Source organism: Podarcis raffonei, chromosome 5 (genome assembly GCF_027172205.1).
Source record: "Podarcis raffonei isolate rPodRaf1 chromosome 5, rPodRaf1.pri, whole genome shotgun sequence".
NCBI classification, from domain to species: Eukaryota; Metazoa; Chordata; class Lepidosauria; order Squamata; family Lacertidae; genus Podarcis; species Podarcis raffonei.
This window is the reverse complement of record NC_070606.1, coordinates 65,336,245-65,352,284: the sequence shown is the minus strand read 5'-3', so window position 1 is coordinate 65,352,284 and position 16,040 is coordinate 65,336,245. Positions and strand designations below refer to the sequence as shown.

At 45.4% G+C, this 16,040-nt stretch overlaps 1 protein-coding gene across 9 annotated transcripts in view; it reads left to right on the top strand.

The window, feature by feature from the left end:
* The first annotated feature begins 240 nt into the window (after positions 1–240).
* EPHB1 (EPH receptor B1) overlaps positions 241–16,040 on the top strand; it is a 331,437-nt gene continuing 315,637 nt past the window's right edge. For 4 of the 9 annotated variants that reach the window (XR_008330669.1, XR_008330670.1, XR_008330668.1 and 1 more), the window contains exon 1: positions 243–723. Coding sequence is in view for 3 of the 9 variants with exons in the window: in XM_053389846.1 (XP_053245821.1) it covers positions 651–723 (73 nt within the window). In the remaining 6 variants the exon portion in view is untranslated. Of the gene's footprint in view, positions 724–16,040 lie in introns of all 9 variants that reach the window. The other 5 variants (XR_008330673.1, XM_053389846.1, XM_053389847.1 and 2 more) reach the window with 2 other exon arrangements.

Sequence of the window (16,040 nt, the reverse complement as noted above, 5' to 3'; positions counted from 1 at the left end):
CTCCCGATCAGTCACTAGGGGCCGCTCTTCCCCTTCCTTCGGCGCTCTCTCTCTCTCTCCCTAGTCCCTCGCTCTCTTCCCTTAGCAAAAGTTTTTCTAAAACTAACAATACCAGCGGAAGGCAGCGCTCGCCGCTGATTGGCCGGGGGATTTTTGCAGGTTGGGTTCCTTGATTGGACAGGAGCTGCCGGGGGTGGGAAGAGTGTGGATGGTACGCGCGGGTGCGGGGGGGGGGGAGGCGGGGAAGCCTCTCTCTCTCTCTCCCCCCTCCCTCCTTGCAGCCTCAGTGGCTGATCCAGTTCTCACTGTACACTTTACTACGGCTTGCAATGTGACACTAAAATATACACTCCCTCGCTCTCTCACGCACACCTCACACACACACGCACGCACCCACCCAGACACTCGCACATACCTTCACACACACACATATACACAGACACGCATGCACGCACGCACACACGGACCCACGCGGGCGACGGGGCTATAATCCGGAGTGGAGATCGTTCTTTCTCTCTGTGTGTGTGAACGGATCTAGATCGGTCGCTGCATCTCCGCGTCTGGTTGAAGCGGAGCCCGCGGAGCAGCGGGAAGGGAACTAAGCGCGGTCGCCCGACCAGGAGCTATTTCTCCGCGGGTGCGCCCGCATCATGTTTGGCGCGCCCATGCCATTGGATTTTGTCGTGCTGTTCTGCTTGGCATCTGCGATCGCAGCCGTGGAAGGTAAAGTCGACGGCGGCGGGCGAGAAAACTTTTGGCTCTGGCTGTCGGGGCTCCGTTGGGGGCGGCGGCTTCTCGGGACGCGCCCGCGGGGCTCTGTCTCGCCCAGGCACCTTCTCCGGGAGGAAGGCAGGGCGGCGGGCGAGGGGGACTCCGGGGGGACGAGCGGGCAGTGGAGGCTGGGAAGCGCCTGGCAGCCCTTCCTGACTCGCCAGCCAGAGGTTGCAGTGCAGTTTATGGGGCTGACTGGCTGGCTGGCCGGGCTCCGGGGGGCTTCGCAGCCCCCGGCCTTCCCTCCTGCCTCCGTGGCGCGCAGAGCGAAGCCCTTGGCCGTCGAGCAGCCTGGCGTGGCCCCCGAGGGCAGGTCGGGCTGCCGGAGACAAGGAAGGGTCCTCGCTACTCCCGCGAACAGGAGGTGCGCAAGCGTCTCGCTCTTGGGAGACGGCGCGCATCTTGCGCCTGTGCCTCGCCTCCTCGACGGGCGCTTCCCCACCCGACATTCGCGGAGATGGCCGTTTGCGTGCGCGTGTGTGGCGGGGGGGATTGCAGAGGAGAACCCGGGCGGGCATGCCTTGCCAATGGCTTTTTGACGCGGAAGTAGTGCGGATGCTCCGCGCGCGCGCTTCCTTCGAGGCGTCGCTTAACGCGGGAGTCCGCCCCAGCAGATCGCAGCATATAACCGAGCTAGACAATCGCAGGAGCAAAGAGGTCATTTGAGAACCGAAGACCCCGCGCTTCTCCACTGTGGCTGGGGCGTGTGTGTGTGGTGTACAACCTGTCACAGACCTCCTTCCCCCACCTCTTGAATGAATCAAGCCATAAAGCAAATCTTGGCTCCTGGAATCCGTTCTCTGCTGTCTATAGATCGTGGCTGGGAGTTTGTGTCACACTCTCATTCACACAAGGAACGAGCAAACCCTCGGTTTTGTAGAGCGAAGGGACACCCGCGAAAGAAACTTTCCCACTCCCACAAAGGAGCGGGGGGGAGTGGCTCAGGGATTTCACCAACCTGGGGAGGAGTGGGGAGGACATCCTTTGGTCTCCATCCTTTGGTGATGAGCAACTTGTGACCTTTTGCATCAAGCTGCCCCAATCTAGTTGGGGGCATCTTTATGAAGAGTCACTTCGGGGTCCACAGGACAGTACGAGGAGGAGGAGGGTGTAGAGCTGTCAGTCATCCCCGCTAGGATGATGAATGACAAACGTGACCATTCAGAAGATGTTCAGCTGGTGCAATTAAATGGAACCATGAAACCGCTTTAGCTGCTGCCTGGATGCAACAGGGCAGTGCAACTTTGGAAACCTTTGCGGTCTAAAATCCTTGCCTTCTTAAACCCCGGGAAGCCTGTTAGTCTTACGGCGGGGACCATCTTCTATAAATAACCCCGTGACTGTTTTCTTTTCTTAAAAAAACCTCCAGGTCTCCTCTTTTTTTGTTGAGGTCTGCAGGGATCCACCTTTTAATCCCCGCCTTATCCATGATGTAATTGAGGGATGAGATTAGCCGGGAGAAAAGCACTGGCGATCTTTTCCTTTCCTTTTCAAAAGACAAATTCCTTCTTGCACTGATCTTCTCCCAGCTGGTTGTCTTTGCAGGGGCTCTTTCTTTCTTTCTTTCTTTCTTTCTTTCTTTCTTTCTTTCTTTCAAAAAAATGCTAGGTTCAGGGGAGGAGGCTGCTGCCTGCTGGAAGCAGCGTGTGTGTGTGTTGGGGGGGACGGGAACTCTGGACCTTGCTCCCTTCTTTGCTGCTGACAATTAGAAGCTGGCAGGAATGGGGGCGATTTTAAGGAGACACAGCCCTTAAGGTTTAGTTTAGCAGCCCAGGCGTAGCTATTTGTATTGATTTTGCTTGCCAAGAAGGCAAAGCAGGAACGCTAATGATGCTTTATTGCAACATGCGTATTCAACATTTGGGGAGAGAATAAAAACTGTCTACTGAAGGCGATGAGATAATAGCTGCTTAATTTGTGCTACTTCTCTCACTTTTTTTATTACTGTTTTGAATTTAGTGGACTAGAGAGAGAGAGGGCGGGTGTGTGTGTGTGAGAAGGCATGGCTAGGATGTGGCGTAGCTCCTTAAAGACAGAGCCTGCTTTACATGGCTGAAATTTCATTGGTATTATTTCATCTTAGACTTCTACAAGAGGTGGGAGATTGTTTTTGTGAGTAGGTGGGGTTTGATTTTTTTAAAAAAAACCCCACAACAACGGCAGCAGCAGCACCACCCACAAAGGAGCTGCATAAAGGATCTGTTACATTTCATAAAAGAAACCATCCTTTGCATTTTGCCCTATGATCCTTTGAAACACTGTTTCTGTATCACTTTCCTCCCCATTGTTTACCTACCAAGTATCTTCTTGCTGTGTTGTTATTTTTTTTCTTTCCAAATTCACACTTCTGGCTGCATTTTCAAAAGGCACAGAGTGAATTCACGAATGGCAGGTATTTCTAAGAGATTTCAAGACAGCCTCTTTAAAGTTGCAAATGAACAAATATGTATGCATCCTGTAAATCAAGTTGCTGTTCTGGCGGTAAAACAACCCCCTTGTTCCATTGTGCTATTTTGCCACACGTAAAGCTGGCCACAGTCTGGTCGTTGCGTTGTCTGCATGCGTGAACAACCTCTGCTTCAGTACGAAATTATGAAGGGGTGGTGGCTCGTTTTCTTTTAACCCCTCCCCCCTTTCCTTTTTTCTTTTGGTTTTGTTCTGGAAATCTCAGGAGTGCACAGCTCAGCTAACCCCAGGGCAAACAGCTTTGCTTACCTAGCTAATTCCTAGTAACCACAGTGAGGAATGGCTTAAATCCCAGCAAAGCAAAAAATGACAATGGCTGGGAGTGGCAGGGGCTGTGCTGCATGGTTTCACAATACCTGCACCGATACTTGGGATTTAGGTTGGTTTATGGATTATGGTATTGGCTGGAATGCTATTGTCAGGAGTGGGGGAGGAGAGATCCTAGACAATGGGTGAGCGCTAATATGCACTATGGCAAGACAGCTTGTGGCAGAAGAGTGTCTGTTAAAGTTTGTAGAAAACACAGGAGCGGGGGGAGAGAAGCGTGACACTAAATATTAAGTTTTCAAGCCAGGCTGTGATTTCAGGACTTGATACATTCTGACTATTAAAATTAATGGGGAATTCTCCGGAGGCATTGTCAACATTTTCCTATTTCCTTTTGCATATGGGATGGGGACGTAGTTAGGAATAAGCAAATGTCCGCTAGCTGCTTTTTGTTCCTGCTCTCATTGTTAAAGATTTTGGTATTCCCAGTGCAGCGCTGAAGTGAAATGGACCAGTTTTCCTTCAGCATGCAGTCTTTGGGGATAATGTATGAGTAGCTTAAAAGTCAATTTTTGTCAAAATGCAGGGATGATAGAACCACCGGCCTGTTTCACACGTACATTTAAAGCGCCTTGATTTCTCGACACTCATCTTCTGTACACTTGGTGACTGGCAGCTGAATGTGTGAATGGACTCAAGTTGAAAAGTGTTTCATTTACATATTTGTTGGAGCAGGATTATAAATACTATTGGCCTAGTCCCAGGATGTTCACTGCCAGTGGACACCGCACTGATAGTTCTGAGCCCTAATGCTAAGAGGGCTTTTATTTCTAATGGTTGCTAACTTTATGTGGTGGCTAGAGGATGGTATTCCAAACAGGGTGCCTCCTTGTTAAAGTTTCAAAGGATTATCTGGGACTTCATAATAGCAGCTCAACTGCAGGCTGGGTGCCACAACCCAGAATGCCCTGCCCCATGCACCCATCAGCTGTACCTCTCATACAAAGTACTTGCTTTCATGGACAAAGAGTGGGTGGACAGATTCATGCGGGAAGATGCTTTTTCCAGATATTCTGGCCTCCAACTGTTTAGGGCAGAGTTGGGGAACTTGTAACTCTCAAGATGTTGAGAGACGACTGCAATGCCCATGATCTCTGATAATTGATGATGCTTGTTGGGGTTGATGGGAGCTGGAATCCAACAGCATTTGGAAGTAGTCCACTGATTCCCCATCCATAGTTTAAAGCGCTTTTAATTTCACTAAAAAAATAAAATAAAAACCCAGACCAGAAGCCAGTAAAGATGGTACAACTTAAAAGTCCCATACTTCTGTGAAAACGTGAACTGTAGCAGAGTAACTGGGGCTCTTTTGATAAAATTTACCTAAGGATACACAGGAACAGTTTCTGAACTCACAGAACTTTTTTTTGTATACTGGAAACTTAACTGGAAATTCCTGTTTGACATTTTTATTTCCATTTTCCCCCAGTTGCATATTGCCTATATAGCTTCTTTTTTTCTATAACAGTACACTAACAGTATTTGATTTGATTGTGTAATATTTTCATTCTTGTAAACATTATAATTTAAAAAAGAAAATCTGAAAAAAACCACAAATAAAAACTTTATAAAAAGGAAAGCATTGCATTTAAAGTGACCAATAAGTTCTCTCTGTGGTGTTGGATCAGTGTTGGTCCATTCTCACATGCAATCCACCCTTCTTGAAGTCATCAAATGATGAACATTCATGAGTGAAGCCCATTGAAAAAACACTTATGGGAATGCTTTTAGTCCAGGCTTTGGGAACCTGTAGTCATCCAGATGTTGTTGGACTCACATCAGATGCAGCCAGAAAGGAATTGCATCCAATGTGTTTAAAACATAAGCATAAAATAAGATACATTAAAATAGCAACACCTGCAGTTTATAAAAAAGACACAAAGCTCTCCCCGGCAACAACCCAAATCGTGCCCAATGGCATCCTTCCAATTACTAAGAGGTTGGCAGGCATACCAGGTTCTGCATGAGATCACACAGTGTGAGGCGGCCTGATGGGGCCCTTTGCGCCCTCTGAAAGGCCCAGCGGGGCTTGTTGTAACCTTGGGGGGGCCCCCACTGGACCCCATTGCAGCTGCAGGAGGGCTGATCGGGCCTGTCTGGCTGCAGAATATTGAGGAGGCCTGGCCCCCGCCTCCCCAATCGATGGTGCATCTGTAGGTTGGCAAAAGCCTCTACTGTCTAGTGAGCTGGCCCCATTGCTGGTTACCTCCTCCTCAGAGATAAAATGTATTTTTGTTGTTAGAAAGGGGAGGGCTAGTTAGTGGCAAAGGAGACTGGCTTGTGGCAGGGGCAAAGATGAATCCTATTTTGAGTCAGCTCTAAATCTGAAGAAATTTAGGCCCAACTCAAAATTGGGTGAGGATTTTCAGATGGAGCATATGTGCCTGTACCTGTACACACATACATAATTTTATTTGTGTTCCGTCTTTCCACAGTTCAAACCATGCTCAAGGCAGCTTCCAACATGAAAAAAGACATAACTATAACCTAACGAAAGAATAAATAAAACATTAAGAAATACAAAACTGAACTGAACAATTTCTACATAAATCACAACAAAATCTAAAGATACAAAATAGCAACAGCAAACAACACTGCCACCAACAAAAACCCCCAAACAACACCCCAGTACACAGTTTGTACTCTCACAATTGCAATTATTCCCTCTTCACTTGCCTGCATTCATATAACTTTTTATACCCCAGTCGCTTTAACTGATTTGATATGGTCAACCAATAAGTATATTTAAGTACATGTTAATTGGATGTATCATTTAGTAAAGGAAAAACAATGGCGTCAGGTCTTGAAACGGTATCCATTCCACTTCAAAAGCATGTCTAAAAACAAACACAAGGCAAGATGGAAAGTTGGTTGATGGATGACTGAGTGGAAAATTGAGGCCCTTTGTAGCGGATGGTCTTATATCCTTGCACTCTCCTTCATAGGTCCCCTGCCATAAGCTAAAACCAGAGAACACCAGCAAGCAATGAGTTTTCCCTTCTTTGGGGAATAATGGGTTGGATTCAGAGAAATGCCTATGGAAGGGGGTTGGTATAAGCTGATTTCCCCATCCTCTCCTTGTCCAAGGAACCCTCTCCAAAAGCCTCTCCCATCTGCATGAGCTGAGGAATGAGGGCAGAGGAGGGAAGAGGGGATCCCCCCAGATCAGATGAAGGCACTTTTTGTGAGCTTCTGGAAATGGGATGGGAAAGCCAGCTTTGTCCAGCTCCTTTCTTTGTGGTCTTTTTCCTGGATCCAGTCCCATGGCAGATGAAGTGCCACCCTTTCTGGTGACCTGCTAGTCACCCCAGCTCACTTGTAGCTCTTTCCTCAACAGGAAGAGAAAGGAATTGTTTACATGCATGGTCTCAAGTGTCTTACGTTCTCCATTTTCCTGGTGCAAGAGCAAGGCAAGATGTGCTTTCCCCCCACTCCACATCCATGTATCTTGCTTCCCCTTCTGTGCTTCTTTGGGCTTGCAGTGAATGGGGCAAGCAGCAACATTGAAAGGGCCAAGTTTTGTTGGCCAGGAGTCACTAGTTGCTGACCACTATCATCAAACTATAACATTGGAAGAGGCTTAGTGGTTCATCTCCAACTCACTGCCCTAAGGTTTCTCAGACATAAGGCAGAGCCTGTGAGACATTTCCAGTTTCCTCTTGAAATCTTTCAACAAAGGAGATACCACAGCTGCCCTTGGTGTCTCGTTCTCTTATAAAGTAGTTGGAATCAGGCTACACAAGCGGAGCAAAGGCTTTGCACTTCACCGCCCAGATTTGCAGGGGCCTTTGGTTTTCAGATATTGTATGATGTTTGCAGAGAAGCCTCTTCACCCTTCTGTCAAGTGGTTTTGGAACTCATTGAGGCGGAGGGGGCAGATGGATGAATCTTCAGTGACATCTGGGCTGTTCCTTTATAGCCAGGAGAAATAGTGGAGCAGCTGAGCATGAGTGAAGTCGTCAGACTCGCTTGGCTGCCATTGATTTCGGATAGAATTAGGCTCACAAATGGTGCTTTTGTCGAGTTAAAGGCACTTAAGATTATAGGAGGGTTCTGTGTTCCTGTGAACATGATTGCAGTTATATTTCTTAAACTTTTGCACAGTCTCCCCCCCCCCCCCGGGATTAAAATAGGAAGCACGTTTCATTTTTATGCCCCCCCTTTCAAGGTACACATATATTTTCTTGATCAGCCTTTAGAACAATTAACAAGCATATTCCTTGCAAACGTGATGATAGCCCATTGAATGTTCTTCCTGGGGTATCCCACCTTGTCCTTGGTTTGGGTTCAGGAAGAGGGCAAGAAAGCACATCGAACAGGTGACAGTTGGAGAATTTATTAAGTACAGTGGTACCTCAGGTTACATACGCTTCAGGTTACAGACTTCGCTAACCCAGAAATAGTACCTCGCGTTAAGAACTTTGCTTAAGGATGAGAACAGAAATTGTGCTCCGGCGGCGCGACGGCAGCAGGAGGCCCCATTAGCTAAAGTGGTGCTTCAGGTTAAGAACACTTTCAGGTTAAGAACCGACCTCCAGAACGAATTAAGTACTTAACCCGAGGTACCACTGTAGAGGGATAAATGCCCAATGTGGTTCAAAGGTATATCTTCTTCAGAGGTGCACTAGCTTTCTGTGTTCTTCTGTGCCAGCAAAGGACTCTCCTAAATTTCAGACAGATGAAACTGATATTCTTAGACAGAAGCGACCCCTGTAGGCAGTCCCATGCCCTCTTGTTCTCCATGGCCTTTCTAAAGACTTATAAATACAGGGCAAGTAGCTGCCTCCAGAAACTTAACCAGAGCCATTTGGTGCTGTCACTTGACTCACCTCTTGACAATTGACTTGAGGTGTGATGCAGCACTACTCCCAGAGCATTGCAGGACAAATTAGAATGGCTCAGCCACTGACAGCAGTTAACATGAGGGGTGAACATGTGGTCTGGTAAGCACCTGAGGTGGCAAGCAAGTGGGGTGGCAGGTGGGGAGGAAAGCCCACAAGGCATGGGCAAGATTCAGCTCAGGACACCTGGCCAGAGGTTCTCTCTGAATTTGTATAAAGATGCAGAGGCTCTAGAAAAAAGCTACTGCAGTTGAACAGTGGCCTGTAAACCAGTTAAGCAACTTTTGATCAAGCTCATGAGTTGACCTGAAATGAGTTTAGGCCAAATCCCCTGGTTTAGGGTTACAATTTGTAATTGGCTCTGTATCTTTTTATCAAGGGATTGTTTTTAACACGGTACTCAAGTCACAGTTCTTCTGATCACAACTCAATGTTTTATGGCTTTTTCTTTACGGCACGTGCCACAGTTCATTTTTTAATGATCCAGAGTTATGTGGGAAAGGGAGGGGCTTCAAATAATTTCCAGAACCTTCTTTGTGCCTCCCTACACTGTCGAGTCCCTGTTAGGCTCTTGACAACTTTAATCATAACCTTCCGAAACTTGACAAAGAGGAACCTTATTATTTTTAGTCTATCGAGGAAATTACTTTGATAATAAAGCAATATCCTGGGAGAGATTTCCAATTGAAAGGGAGATTTTGGATGAAGTATGTCTGAGGTATGGTATAGCAATTTATTCCATCTGATTTGATTTGAAGCCAAATTGAGTGCCTCCCTCCAAGGTCCTATAAAGAAAACACCTTTTTATGACACTTATTTCATTCTTTTAAATCTTCCTAGACTCAGTTAGGACATTTTACTCAGTGAAGGATTTAGGGCTCTGTTTTAGAAAATCCTCTGCTTTACACATTCTTGTGTGTGTGTGCACACTAAATTCGATTTTGTGTGGTTCTCCACACAGGCAAGAGTGAATAACCAAAGTGTGAGCTTTTTCGCTTCAGCTTTACAGTGCCCCTATAGTGGTGGGTCTGCCATTATTTAAATTCCAGCATTGGCTGAGGGATTGTATGTTTGAGTGCTACCTTCCACCCCAGAAAACCTAGCAGGTACACAGAAAAACTAGCATATTAGAGAAAGGGATTTTTCAGTAGTCTTTTCTGTCCTTGGCTAGTTTACTATGTTCAGGAAGAGGGGTTTGGGTTGTCCCCTCCTCCATGGGGGAGAATTCAGTCATCCATTTCCCTACCTGTAATCTAATATGGTTCTGTCCAATAAAAGCCATATAATGATATAGGGATGCGGGTGGCGCTGTGGGTAAAACCTCAGTGCCTAGGACTTGCTGATCGTAAGGTCGGCGGTTCGAATCCCCGCAGTGGGGTGAGCTCCCGTCGTTCGGTCCCAGCTCCTGCCCACCTAGCAGTTCGAAAGCACCCTTAAGTGCAAGTAGATAAATAGGTACCGCTTTATAGTGGGAAGGTAAACGGCGTTTCTGTGTGCGGCACTGGTGCTGGCTCACCAGTGCAGCTTCGTCACGCTGGCCACGTGACCCGGAAGTGTCTTCGGATGGCGCCGGCTCCCAGCCTCTTAAGTGAGATGAGCACACAACCCTAGAGTCGGTCACGACTGGCCCGTACGGGCAGGGGTACCTTTACCTTAATGATTCTGTATCACATGTTGATCGGCTCCTCCTTCTTTAAGAGCGCTTTATATTAAATTATTGATTCTTCTTGTGCTCTCTGTGACACCGTGGAGAAAGTATTGATAGCGAGGCTCATTTATTTACTACAGTCAAGATGAAATTATTTTCTATAGCAAAACAGTAGATGAATCTTCCACTAGAAGGCATGTCATCTAGCACTCCAAACTGTTCTTGTATCCTTTCCCCCCAGGATTCTACTTCTTTTTACAGGAGTGCCTGTTTGTGTAGCACTTGAGAATGGCAACAAAAGGCCAAACTGCATTTCCATTTTTATACCAAGAAGCGATTGTCAGCATGTTGACTGGCTTGCCATTTCTTGGGTGTCTGCAGGAATTTTTCCAAGAGGGGGGAAGAGTAAATATTCCAAATAAACATACACCATGCATACATCCATAGCAGTAGAGAACAGAGCTACCATTTCTGGTAGATCTGGTGACAGTCTGGAGGTGGGCCTGAGTAGATGTAGCATTTGAGAAATTAATATTCCAGGTCTACAGTGTCCCTCCTTTGTTTCTCAATATGTAGACTTCATCTGTGGATGGACCTGGCAACTCAGAAAGTTTTTCTGCCTACAAGTGAGTCCCCAGTTTATCCTCAGGCTTCCTTCATCTCCTCCAGCTTTTAATTAATTGCACTCCAGTGAAGTTATATTCAACTTGACTGCCCCTGCATTTTCCTAAATAACTTGACACCAAGATAAACAATCTTGGACTACACTTCAGGGTTCAAACTACACAGCTCCAAACCCCACTAAAAATGGGTATAATAACACCTGGGTTTCTGTGCAGGACTTGTGTAACCCACATTTTCTTGGCCACAGCACTGCCCCCCGCAGAATGGATATAATAATTATTGGCCTTATGGGTATTTGCAATAGTAGAGTAGGCTTTTCTTTTAATGCTTACAAACTCAGGAGGGATGAAATGATATTTTAAAAATACAAAACAAATTCCTGTCATGAACTCTGTTGCTACCTTTTGTTTATGGGCACTTTTAGCCAATCATAGCTGAACTAAAATCATGTCTACTTGAATTGTTTACTATTAGGCAGCAATCATTATCCCACTAGGGGGAAATAAAAGGCTTTAAAACTGAACCAAGAAGTTTGTTCTGTGGACAATGGATGCATCTCCATAGCTTTTGCCAAATTTCTAATCTGCTTTCTTAAATGTCAACCACTAGCCTGATTCTATTCATTTACTAAAAAAGCACACTGAAAGAGAGGAACAAGCTAGTTTCTAACTTAATGAATGAGCAGAATGGTACCTGTGTGTTCTGCATAATATTAGCATCTCTTAACTTACATGTGTAGATGCCAATTCTAAAATCATGGGTTTATGTAACTTACTCAAAGTAGACCTGTTGAAATTAATAGACCTAAGGAAGTCATTCCTTCATTTCAGTGGGTGTGCTCTGAGTAGAAGGTAGCTGAATACAACACAATTTGCGCAGAAGTGCAATACTTTTCAACACTGTAGGAAAGACTGTGGCCAGGTGGCATGCGTCTGCTCAACCTCTTGCCTAGATGGTAATGTTGATGGACTATTTCAAGACCCCTGCTCTCCCTTCAAACAGAGGAATTCATTTAGAGAAGGGTCCTCTGTAAAGTACAACACAAGGTCACCATAGCTTTGGCTCAAATTGATCATGGTTGAAACTACTGAAATTTGCAATAATATAAAAGGAGATGACTAACTCCTGAGATTCGCAGCAATGCAAGTACAGTGGTACCTTGGTTTTAGAACAACTTAGTTTATGAACAACTTGGAAATAGAATGCTGCAAACCCAGAAGTAGGTGTTCCGGTTTGTGAACTTTGCCTTGGAAACAGAACATGTTCCGCTTCCTGTTGAGTGTGTTCCATTTATAAATTGAGTCCAACGCTGCTAATCAGAGGCTTTCTGTTGAGTCTGTCGGCTGTTGAGTCCCAAGCACCCACTCAACACAGAGGTGATATTTGGAGCTTTTGTTTTTGCTATTTTTTGTGTTTTTGTTTGTGTGGCTTTTTCGTTTTTTTGACTGTGACTCGTTCTTCATTTTATGGGACTTTGTGACTGTGGCTTGTGACTTCATTTTTGTGACTGTGTGGAACCCAGTTCAGCTACTCACTGATTGATTGTGTGACTGCAGAAATGGATAAAAGCCCCCCATCCAAACAATGACTATCATCAGTGCATGTAAGAAAAAAAAATAATTTTAATTTTTATCATCTACAATACTGCCTTATTTATTTTATAGTACAGTACATTGATTATTCCTGATCTTATGGATCTTATGGTCTCGTTAGATAGTAAAATTCATGTTAAATTGCTGTTTTAGGAGTTGTTTTTAAAAGCCTGGAATGGATTAATCCATTTTGCATTACTTTCTATGGGAAAGCATGCCTTGGTTTTAGAACACTTTGGTTTTGGAATAGACTTCTGGGACTGATTAAGTTTGGGAACCAAGGTACCACTGTATGTGCATGCAATACTATACCCACTTACCAGGGAATCAATCCCATTTACATTACAGTGGGACTTCTGAGTAGAGGTGCATAGAATTGTGCTGTAAAAAAAGACCCTTATTTTTTTAAAAATAGTGCATGTCCACCCCATTGTTCACTTACTTGCCTCTCCCCTTATTGATATCTGATTGTATCCTCTGCCTTTTCTCTGTGTTAACATAGTGAGAATCAGCTGGAGTAGCTAAGCATTCCTCAGTTTTGTTTACTTTTTTGTTCAAAAAACCAGCCAAGAGTCTGCACATTGCCAGGCCTCAGTGAATCAAAGCACGTTGTAACATAAAGCATTAGTGCGATGTAAGGCAATTGAGATGGCTTCCACCACAGTTTAATTATAGTCTCCCTTCCCTCTGCCTGAAACAAAGGGGAAAGAGCTATTTTAAAAAAAGCCCACTCTGCCAGATGCTGAGTACCTCCTGAAATGATAACACCCCCACTTCTTGCAAACTTCAGGAGGACTTGAATGTTTTCCTTTCGCACATGTTTCTCAGCATGTAATCCCCAAGCCATCTAAGCACCAGCCAGAGGCTCTCCTTTCATTGTCGCATACAACTCTCAGCACGAGCCCCTCTGTGTTTGACTTGCTAATATATATATATTATTGCACTTTGGAGCCAGCGGTGGGCAGCTCATTTATGGCCAGCCCCCAAGTTAGCAAGACACAAAGGGAGCTATGGATTTGAAGTAAATCCAAGGGGCTATCATATTGCAAATTCTAGGTGATACATCCAGCGCTTGAGCAAATAGCACAGCTGGCATCTCGAACAATTCCCTATCTAAGAAAGCATCTGAATTGCTATTGTACATCAAGCCTGGGCTATTTATATTGTTTCCATTTCCAGCCTAACATCCTTGAGTATTTGAAGGGGGAGGGAGAATGCCAATTATTATGCATCCCTGGAATTTAGCTTGTGATCACATTTTATTTGGAGGGGTGGGGAGGAAAGGAAGACAGAAGAGGCAAGGTTATTTCACCTGGTACTTGTGTGTGTATGGCACAAAGATTCACTCAAATGTAATGGTGCTAGTCTGTGCTCTGGTATTGAAGAGGAGCAATCCCAAGGTGCTTCTCTAGGCTACAGATGACCCTGATGACTCATACTGTACAGTGTTATGAAATGCTGTAAAGATTGAAAAAGGGTTTTTGTTCCGACATTCAGATAACAAGGCAAGAACGACCTTGATGCAGCCATCCTTGAAACAGTGCAGTTAGTATTGCTATACATGACTGACATGGCACGCTAATGCCAGCTTTGGTGCAGATATGCCCCATTCAGGCTCCTTTGCTTGGCACTGCCTGCGTGAGGGCATCACCATTATGCCATACTTAATGCCATTGGTGATGTGGGCAGCCATTGGATCCTCATGTTCTCTCCCCTTCCCCAAAAGAGGAACACTTGAGCTGAAATGCCGAGTTATTTTTAAGCCTCAAATGGTAGCTGATAGTTGGGGTGTTAAGTGCTCTTTAGTAATACAATGAAATTTTGCACTTGGTTACATGTGAGGGCAGTGCTCTAAGTTCACATGACATGTAAGTGTATTTTGACAGAAGATGGACATAGTGCAGTTGGGTGAAAACAGCTGAAATGTAATAAGGAGTCAATAGCTGCATCAGCATCCCACAAAATGGGATAAAGCTGTTTGTAATAAATGTATACGCATTATAATAAGATCCAGTTTGTGTGGACCTTGTAGCCTTTTCATCTACTCTGTCCATCTGTTCCACCTCTACTTAGCTCTGCATAGGTAGGGTACTTGGGTAGCTTGGTTGTGAATGCCCCAATATGGGAAGGATAGCTGGCTGTTTGTGTGAAGTGTGCAAAAGGCCTGGACTGGTGGATGAATACGTGTCAGGGACTGGGCAGAGGAGGAATGGTGGAGACTGCCTCCCCATCCTGGCCCTTCCAGGGAGGAGGAAGAGGAAGACAGTATAGATTTACAACAGGCTTTGAGGGAGGTCACAGCTCAGAAGCAGATGAGGGGGAAAGTCGTGAAATCATGGGAGAGCCAGAGCAGCAGCTGGCTGACACATTGTCATTAGATAGTATTTCAGGCCCTCCATCTCCCAGAACCCAGCAAGCCTTAAAAGTAGGAGAGCAAAGAGCTCAAACACAGAGGGCACGTAGCAGCACCTGTAGAGGAGATGATGAGAATAACAAATGAAGAAGTGGGAGAGACGGGGGGTGGGGTGGAGATTCACTCAGGACAATGCCACTATCTAAGAGGCTGGGTTCTATAGCATCTCTCTGTAAAGACTGAAATAAATAAAGACTGTAAGAAACTTTTCCTTGTCTTTATACTTTCCTGGGCAACCATCTGGGAGTCTCTGGCAGCATCCTGACAATACAGTGGTACCTTGGGATGCGAATGAGATCCATTCCAGAGCCCTGTTCGCATCCTGAATAGAACATAAGACACGATGGCGCGTCTGCGCAGGTCATGTTTTGCCGCTTCCACGCATGCACGCGATGTCATTTTGAGCGTCTGAACATGCGCGAGTGGTGAAACCTGGAAGTAACACACTCCGTTACTTCCGGGTAGCTCAACCTGAAGCACATTCAACCTGAGGTATGACTGTACTGGTATTGTGGCAGATGAATCTACAGTGTATCAGAAGGTTATAGTGTTAAGAGCATAGGAACATAAGAAGAGCCTGCTGGAGCATGCCAGTAGCCCATCTCAACCAGCATCCTGTTCTCGCAGTGGCCAACCTGCAGGAAGTCCAAAAGCAGAACCTGAGGTTCTGAGCACAACAACTCTCTTCCCTCTGGCAGCTGGTACTCAGAAGCATATTGCCTCCAACAGTGGAGGCAGTACATAGCCATGGTGGTTGGTAGCCATACATAGCTGTATCTTTCATGAAGTTGCCTAATCCTCTATTAAAGCCACCCAAGTTGGTGGCCACCACTACTTGAGATGGTTGGACAACCTGAATAATTACAAGCTCACAGTGTTCATCTTTCAGTGAAATAAACCTGAGCAGGTTTATCCTGCCCATGGGCAAGCAGCCCTATATCCTTTCAAATAAGTTTCATTTCCCTATAGAATGCGGCGTCTGTTTCTGATTGAGGCAAGACCCATCAGTCCACCAAAGGGGAATAAACTTAGGCGCCCTATCCTGCTTGCCAAGTAAACTTTGGTAGCTCCCAGCCATGACTGATTGCAACTTTCAGCACAAGCCAATTTTGCAAGAATACACATAATGAGAAATAGTAAGAAAAATTGGACAAGCATGAAAGGACCCAGCCTTTTTATTTTATATTTATGAATTATTAAGGAGCACTGGATCGAGATTAACTTCCTTTGTTCAATATTTATTACTGTTTCATTCTCCTGGAAGTGGGAACACTGTGGGTTCTGATAGATAGGCCTGCATTTGCATGATAGTTAATTCAAATATCATCTTATCCTTGGGTGAGAAGCTAATTTGTAAT